General features: G+C 44.0%; 2 protein-coding genes and 1 non-coding gene across 3 annotated transcripts in view; 1 reads left to right on the top strand and 2 right to left on the bottom strand.

Moving 5' to 3' along the window:
* Window positions 1–1,590: 1,590 nt before the first annotated feature.
* Window positions 1,591–4,925, bottom strand: LOC112074677 (rho-related GTP-binding protein RhoV). The gene is made up of 3 exons (XM_024141800.2): window positions 4,428–4,925; window positions 4,154–4,212; window positions 1,591–3,763 (listed from the first exon to the last, which is right to left on the bottom strand). The coding sequence occupies exons 1-3, from the start codon at window positions 4,663–4,665 to the stop codon at window positions 3,317–3,319; spliced, it is 744 nt and encodes a 247-aa protein (XP_023997568.1). The 5' UTR covers window positions 4,666–4,925; the 3' UTR covers window positions 1,591–3,316.
* trnat-ugu (transfer RNA threonine (anticodon UGU)) lies at window positions 2,717–2,786 on the bottom strand. Its single transcript has one exon. It is a non-coding gene; the product is annotated as a tRNA-Thr (tRNA).
* Window positions 4,926–6,258: 1,333 nt separating the features above from the next.
* Window positions 6,259–8,313, top strand: part of LOC112074676 (vacuolar protein sorting-associated protein 18 homolog) — a 37,148-nt gene continuing 35,093 nt past the window's right edge. Inside the window, 3 exon segments of the mRNA XM_024141799.2 lie at window positions 6,259–6,636; window positions 6,855–6,996; window positions 7,393–7,484. Of these exon segments, the coding sequence (XP_023997567.1) occupies window positions 6,543–6,636; window positions 6,855–6,996; window positions 7,393–7,484 (328 nt within the window). The 5' untranslated portion in view covers window positions 6,259–6,542.

Below are 8,313 nucleotides of genomic sequence, written 5' to 3'. Positions count from 1 at the left end.
TCTGCTTTAAGGCGGTCTGCTTTAAGGCTGTCTGCTTTAAGGCGGTCTGCTTTAGGTGGGTCAGCTTTAGGGCGGTCTGCTTTAGGTGGGTCAGCTTTAGGGCGGTCTGCTTTAATGCGGTCTGCTTTATGGCGGTCTGCTTTAGGAAAGTCAGGTAGCTCATCTATCTGTCAACAACTGGTTTGATCTCTAGCCAAGGGTCAAGCCCAGTGCAGCATGTTTTCAACTGACCTCTGACCTCTCTCGATTGGCTATCTATTGGCTGTGATCTCTCTCTGTTGGGTATCCTCAGGTCATCAGCGGTCAGAGGAAGTGGAAAGGTCTGCTTTTCCCCATTGATAACTTAGCCTGGGTGCCAGTCTGTTTCTGAGTTGGCAAGAGACCAGAAACAGACTGGCACCCAGGCTACAACGATCCTTTAAACAAAACTGTGACACATTTACACCTGTTGTTCAAGATGGATTTTACACAGAGAGACAGTGATGATAGCCAGATTGCAGTGATAATGTATGAGGGGTGGGTGAGTATTATTCTCCTGTTGTATGACTCATCCCAACAGAGCTTGAACCTTACACAAGGTCTGTCACATTAAGATGAATACACACACGCACGCACGCACGCACGCACGCACGCACGCACACACACACACACACACACACGCACGCACCCAACCACACACACCTAACATTTCACCACCTTACTTCTTTGAGTACAAATGCTTAACTCTCTGGACAGGAAATACACAGCAGTGTTCATGGCCATCCATCCATCCATTAACTCATTCATCCATCCCTCCCTCCCTGCCTCCCTCCTTCCCTCCCTACCTCCCTAACTACCTCCCTCCCTCCCTCTTAATTGATAAATGAAGTGCCCACATTATCAACACAATCAAATCAGATGACACTACAAAAGTAGTGCACTATATAGGGAATAGGGCCCTGGTCTATAGTAGTGCACTATATAGGGAATAGGGCCCTGGTCTATAGTAGTGCACTATATAGGGAATAGGGCCCTGGTCTAAAGTAGTGCACTATATAGGGAATAGGGGTCCATTTGGGATGCATGCTTTATTTATTTTGATGTAACTGCACTCGGTCAAATGTTTATCACTATAAACACTGTGAATCTGCTCTTACCCCTGCTTCCCTCCCCCCCTGCCTCTCCTCCTGCTCTCCTCGTCCCTCCCTCCCTGCCTCCCTGCTTCCCTCCCTCCCTGCTTCCCTCCCTCCCTGCCTCCCTCTCTGCCTCCCTGTAACCTTCCCTCAAGAACCTCTCCCAGCATGACATAGCTGTGCTACAATATCCATTCTCCATGTGGATTCCACCCAGCATTTACCCTCTCACCCCCTTCACTCAGCAGACAGTTCCTGTGGACAGCTATTACCACATCCCAAGGTAATGTGATGGTCCAGCTATACGATATAGGGTACCTGGGGAGTTTCTACAGAATACTCAGGACCCCCGTAGAGAACAATACTAAATGTCAATCAGGCTTAAGTAGTGCTCTTCCTAAACAGGCCTTTACATCCTTACAGTCCTCCGACGTGCTAGACACGGTTACGGAAGTCTCCGGAATCACAAAACGAATCATCAATATACATGTGTTATTTTATTCAAATGAAGCAGCAATACATTTTGACAAAATAACATTATATTGATTTTTTTCTTCTCCAGAATTTATTTCCATCACTTCATTCAAATACAGCATGAAAAAACGTAGACGCTAGTGACAGAAGGTTTGGTTGGAGATTTTAGAGACAAAAAATATACAATTTCACAAAAAAAAAAAAACTTGTTCACAGATCTGTAAAATTGCAGACAAAAAAAAAAGTTGAATGAACTGTTTTAAACAAACAGAAATAGATTTCAAATTTACATTCACTCTTCCACAAGAAGTATAAAAAGCATATAGCCTGGGTACCAACCCTCATCTAGCCTGTGTGCCAACCCTCATCTAGCCTGGGTACCAACCCTCATCTAGCCTGGGTACCAACCCTCATATCTATAAACCAGCTAGGACTGACTGCCACCAACCATCGGTCTGGCAATAACATCACTTTACAAAACAACACAGAACCAGACGGGCAAGCTATTTAAAGTGAGCGTTAACATTCAAGCAGGCGCTACTTAGCCTCCTATAATGTACACATTGTATCCTGTAGATTGGGCAGGCTGATTCGTCTGAAGATAGACACGATAGTGTGGTCAGCGTCAACTAACAGAGAATCAGAGACAGACAGGAGTGTTTCATTCACTGGAGGGGGGCTGGGCTGGGCTTTTTTGTTTTACTGGCTGGGGTGTCTAGTGTAAACAAACGAATAAAGAAGCAAATGAGGTCCCAGAGACAGGAGTGTCAATCCCTGGGGTGGCTGGGCTGGGTTTCTGCTGGGGGCTGGGGCAGGGTAAGTCTCCTTACTACTCTACACCTTGTCACAGGCTAGTGTTGATACTGACCGCTCATTACATCAAAGCCTAATACTATAATCAACACATAGGCCTGTGAGTCATTCCCAGTTCACACACAGGTAAGACATTAGCACGTACTTCAGCCTACATACAGTGTTGCATATGAATAGGTCTGTGTGGCTCGGCAGCACAGAACACAAAGGAGAAAAGGCTAACAACCATGTTTTTCTCTCTCTCACAACCCACTCATGTTCTGACTATTTTAGTCGTTTAGCAGACACTCTTATCCAGAGTATCCCCCTCCCCATACTGGTCCCCCGTGGGAATCGAACCCACAACCCTGGCAGTACAAGCGCCACGCTCTACCAACTGAGCTACACGGTACTACCACACAGAGTCGACGCAGTAAAATCTCAGGTTGGAATGGGCACCAATCCAGACCATGCAAATTAGTTCAGAACATTTACATGACGGCCTTGTCCCACTGACAGGATGCTTGTGATGTACATGGTTTTAATATTCTCTCTATTCTTTCGCTTCTTACTTGGTTACCTCAACCATGTAGGCCTACTTGACAGATACTGTACTTTTGGATAGTGACTATCTGTCAACCTGAACAATCAGGCATGCTAATGTGCCCTGGTTTTGTTGTAATCAATGTAAATCACTAATCAAAGCAACTCAATCCACAGAGAAAGAGATAAGGAGAGAGAGAGAGCCTGCTCAGAGCAGCCCAGACACCCAGTGAGCCTCAGTATCTATACCACCATCTCCAGACCAGGAGAGAACTAACCACTTCTATAGGTCCATTCACCACCGCTGGTTTATTCTAAAGTTACATCGTTCTTACAAAGTCTTCATACGTTAATAAATAATAGTCTTTCTGTCCATGACCAATGGGGTCTGTATCTCAGATAAAACAGAAGAACTTCTTCCAGCTGCATTTAGAGAAGGCCTTGGTGCGTCTGTCCGACAGCCGCCTCTTCTTCTCCTTCCTGACYTTGTGTTTGATGGCAGCAAAGATGGCCGCGTCGAACGCCTCTTTTAAGTTCTTCTGCGTCAACGAAGAACACTCGACGTAGTCCACCGCTCTGATCTTATCCGCCATGCTCTGTGCCCGAGTGGTCAGCACCGGTTTGACCCCGCAGTGGTCCAGGTTGATCAGGACGTTGACGTCCAGCAGGAGGTCGGACTGGGTGCCCACGAGGACGATGGGAGCTGAGGGGTTGCAGGCTCGGATCTTGGGGATCCACTTGTTGGTGACATTGCGGAAGGAGGTGGGGTTGACCACACTGAAGCAGAGCAGGAAGACGTCCGTGTGGGAGTAGGAGAGGGAGCGGAAATCATCAAACACCTCCTGGAAATGTCAAGAGAGAGAGAGAGAGACCGAGAGAGAGAGGGGTCAGGTTAGCTGATTCAGCAGAGTGTGAATACTGTCTGGGGGTCTGAACAACAACAATGGACGCCGTGACAGAGAGAGACGATGACACACACGGTATGACATGTATTGGCCTTTAGAACATAACACTCCAATTCTACTGCTGCTACATTGTAGATGACTGATCGTTTCCTGTCACTAAATCTGTTTGTCACATTTGTGACTGATTCTACAAAGCACACATGATGTTCCATTCCAACACGTTTCAAACCGTTGTCATTAAAAATCGGACTAATGAGATACAAGAATAACCTATTCATTACGGATGATATCATTTTCTTATTAAAAAAAATTGTCTGATATTTTTACCTGTCCAGCTGTGTCCAATAGTTGTATTTTGACTGGGGCTCCTTCAACTTGGACTTGACCTGTTGAGGAAAACAGAAGAATACAATCATTTTTTAACTCAAGTTTGTACATAGTTTGGGTATTTCCATAAACAATTATAATTTACAGTGCAATAACCTAGTAGCCAGCAATACATTCAGTTATTAAATTGTTATAAATTATGCTAATATAAGTTTATAAACTTAGACTACAACGGTTTATATTTTTTATTTTGGGTCATTTAAAAGGTACTCACCAGAAAAGACATCAAAGCCGGTCTGTTTGTATTCCGTGGGGTATCCATTTGTGGTGTAACTGACTATCATGCTAGTCTTGCCCACAGCCCCGTCCCCCACCAGCATACAGCTGATAGCCGCTGGCTCCCTCTCCAACCCGGGCGCTGGCTCCCTCTCCAACCCGGCCTCTTGGCTCATCAGTCCGCATGAAGAGGGAACGCGGGATTCTTCACAATAATAATCCATTTGAGGTGGCATGTCCAACAACTCAAATTGAAGAATAGTAACTTCCCAGTGCAGAAGTGATCAGTCTTATTTCGATGTGCGATTCTCTAGAACAGTTTTGGTTTCTGTATGATCCTGGACCGGAATGTCTCCTCTATCGTTACTTTGATGGTTTGTGAATGACGGTGTGATGCGACTTGGTTTTGAGGGGACTTTTCCGCTCAGACAGGTTGTGATTTGCATAGCCCCGCCCCCGCTAAACGCAGATCAAGACAGGTGTGAACTGACGCCAAGCTGAGATGAAACAATGACCATCTGACTCCCCAGCCAGCGCATTTGGTTCCTTGGAAATTGTGAGATGGTTGGCAAAGAATATATATTATTTTTTTGTGGCCCCCAACCCCATCAAAGTTGCATATCCCTGATACCGTCTGACAAAGAACGTTGGGTGGTTGGTTGAGCTCTTATATTGCATGCTATTTTGAGATGGGGCTACTTCACAAATATTTGCTGTGATATTATTTTTGAAAGAATTAAGATAATAATGCATAGATAAGGAAATTACAAGAATAAAGTTTACAGGGAAATCTATTGTGCAATGAATCAAAAGTACAATAAATTATTTGCAGTTGTGTATTTTCAAAACTTACTATTGTTATCCCTTTATTTTTTATTTGTTATAAAAAAAAAATATATATATATATTTTTWAAAAAACGGACAATTGGTATCCTCTTCTTGAAAAACTTTTGGGAAAAATTATTTCACCTTAAATTCCTATTGCTAACAACTAGTTATGTTTTACTTGATAACAGGCGGTTGAGAAGTGAAAAGAGGGTCATACCAGCAATGCCATATTAGAATGGCAATKTGTATAGCATTTTTACTCATTTCAACAATTTTACAAAAAGTACTTGGGTCATGAAATGTGTTTTAACCAATTTATGTTGTCTAATATAGTGTGTCAAAAATTCTATCATATTTTTAATCCAAATATGTATTAGATAATAAAGAAAAATGACATACCCTAGTCTGAGTCCACCATACTGTTGTTGTTGTAGTTCATATCAACTACCTGGTTGAGCACAGTTCTACAAAATCCTTTTGCTTTTTAGCCTTTTTTTGCATTTTAACTATTTACTTTCATATTCCTATTCTTCACAGTCTCTAGTACCACAAATGGTGCAATATGTATCCCCCACAAACGGAATTCCTGGCTTTAATCCCRTATCTTTGGTGACTGATTTGGAGTTTCTTACAGCCCTCTAAAWGGGTAAAGTGCCACAACATCTAACTGCAGCAACCTAAAATGTTACAAATAATGTAAATTGATGCAGGAGGGATGGGGGAGTTGACCAATCAAGTACAAATGAATATTTTGCTCATATCCACTTCAAAATCCATTGTCAAAACATGCTCTACCAGCCGGGTGAGAATTGGGTTAAAGGGTTATGAAGTACAATAATGTATTCATTTTTTTTCTTATATSATTTTGCAGTGAATTCAATTTATAATCACCACAAATAGACAGTAGACCTTTTTGAATATTGGACAAAGTGCGCATCCTAGTGTCAGACGTCGGAACTACAAGTGTTCTGAGCACATAATGATATCCGTGGATCACCTGACCCAAAACTGTCCCTCCCTTATTGTGCATTTGTATATTTTCAGGAAGCTTCACCAAATAAGCATGTTTCGATAGTTTTTAAATGGATGAGATTATACAGTTGTCTTTCTTTTTGGGCTACTCTTCTATTCTGAAACATTTCTCACGAGACGCAGGCAACCGAATCTGTTTGGTGCAGATTGTAAAATAGCTAGCTAGCACAGTCATGTCATCGCATGATCTGACATTGTAGAAGTTAGCTATTAGTTAGAGTTTCTCTGCTTTAGACCACCCCTACATTTTGCAATGTCTTCTATCCTGGATGAATACGAGGACTCGCTGAACAGCAGGCAACACAGTAGCCGCCTGTCTGCTGCCAACATCGGCATAACACACTCCGGTACTGGGGAAAGGCTACGGGCCTCTCAATTGGGTTTTGATTATGATAAGGCTAGTTGGGACCATCTATATGTTTGAATCTGTGCACCAAATTACTTTCACCTAGCTAATATAATCATTATCTGTATAATGTTTAGCTAGCTTGATACCGATTTGATCAAATAGGATACGATTATGTTGGCAATGATGATGATGATTGACATACGTGATTCGTCGTAGGGTTCGTGAATGTGAGACTGGAGGAAGAGAAGCCGATATTCAACAAACAGAGGATTGATTTCTCACCCCCAGAGAAGATCAACCACTTTGCTGTCTGCAACAATCAGCTGTGCATGAGTTTAGGAAAGGACACTCTTCTGAGGTAGGGGACTCTTTTTTTGTTTATCTGCAACACCCCCTAGTGATCCAGCGTTATCATGTTCTTGTGAATAGCCCCGTCACCCATGCCTGCCCATTCCACTCTGTGTAAAACGAGCAGAATGCGTGAAGGGTGCAGTTTGTATCTTGATGTGATTGCTAAATGGTGGGATTAAAGGCTGAATGATGGATTAAGAGTTGATCATGTCAGTCATTCAGGGTGATATTGTGGATTGGTGTAATGATGGATGATATTTCATGTGTTGTTACACAACTTTCAAATATCTTCTGAAATAGCTGTGTGTCTTTTCACATAAGATTGTATACCATATTGGTATCTAAGATAAGGGAATTTGACTTTTATAAAGGTGTTTAAGTTTTCCTCTGTATGTTGTTCCAGGATTGACCTTGCCAAGCCGGACCGGCCCAACCAGGTAGAACTGGGGAGGAAGGAGGACAGCAGAGTACACAAGCTCTTCCTGGACCCCACAGGTAAGAACCAGAGAGCTCTTCCTGGACCCCACAGGTAAGAACCAGAGAGCTCTTCCTGAAAAAAGAGAGAGATCAGTATCTGGTGTGGGGGCCACCAGCTGCATAAAGTACTCAGCAATGCTCCCCTTCCTCAGTGGACTGTTGACCAGATTGCGCCAAGTTCTTGCTTGTGAAGATCGCTGTACCCACTGGCTTCCACCAAGGCACTGCAAGTTCCTGGATAATTCTGGGGGATGGCCCTAGCCTCACCCTCAGATTCCTAACAGGTCCAGACGGTGCTCATTGGATTGAGATCGCGGGGCTCTTTGCTGGCCATGGCAGAACACTGACATCCTGTTTGCCGGAAATCAACACAGAAGAGCACCCAGAGTACGGCTAGTGTAACGCTCATGATCCTTTTGACGCTAAAGCGAAAATCGCGCCATCACCACTGGTGGAGACAACCGTACTCGTCAGTGAGAGGCACTTTTTGCAGTTCCTGTCTGGTCGCAGCGACGTTGGGTTGTGCCCATAGGTGATTGTGGTTGCCGGTGATGTCTGGTGAGGACCTGGCCTTACAACCAGGCCTACGAGCCCTCAAGTCCAGCATCTCTCACCTATTTGCAGACAGTCTGAAGCACTGATGGGAGGGATTGTGCGTTCCTGGCTGTAACTCGGGGCAGTTGTTGTTGCCATCCTGTAACTGTCCCGCAGGTGTGATTTCGGATGGTACCGATCCTGTGCAGGCTGTTTGTTAACATGTGGTCTGCCACTGCGAGGATGATCAAGTCTGTCCATCCTGTCCCCCTGTAGCGCTGTCTTAGGCGTTCTCATCAGTACGGCGCATTGC

The sequence above is a fragment of the Salvelinus sp. IW2-2015 genome, unplaced genomic scaffold, assembly GCF_002910315.2.
Source record: "Salvelinus sp. IW2-2015 unplaced genomic scaffold, ASM291031v2 Un_scaffold2754, whole genome shotgun sequence".
NCBI classification, from domain to species: Eukaryota; Metazoa; Chordata; class Actinopteri; order Salmoniformes; family Salmonidae; genus Salvelinus; species Salvelinus sp. IW2-2015.
The sequence above is the reverse complement of the archived record's forward strand: the minus strand, read 5'-3'. Positions and strand labels throughout refer to the sequence as shown.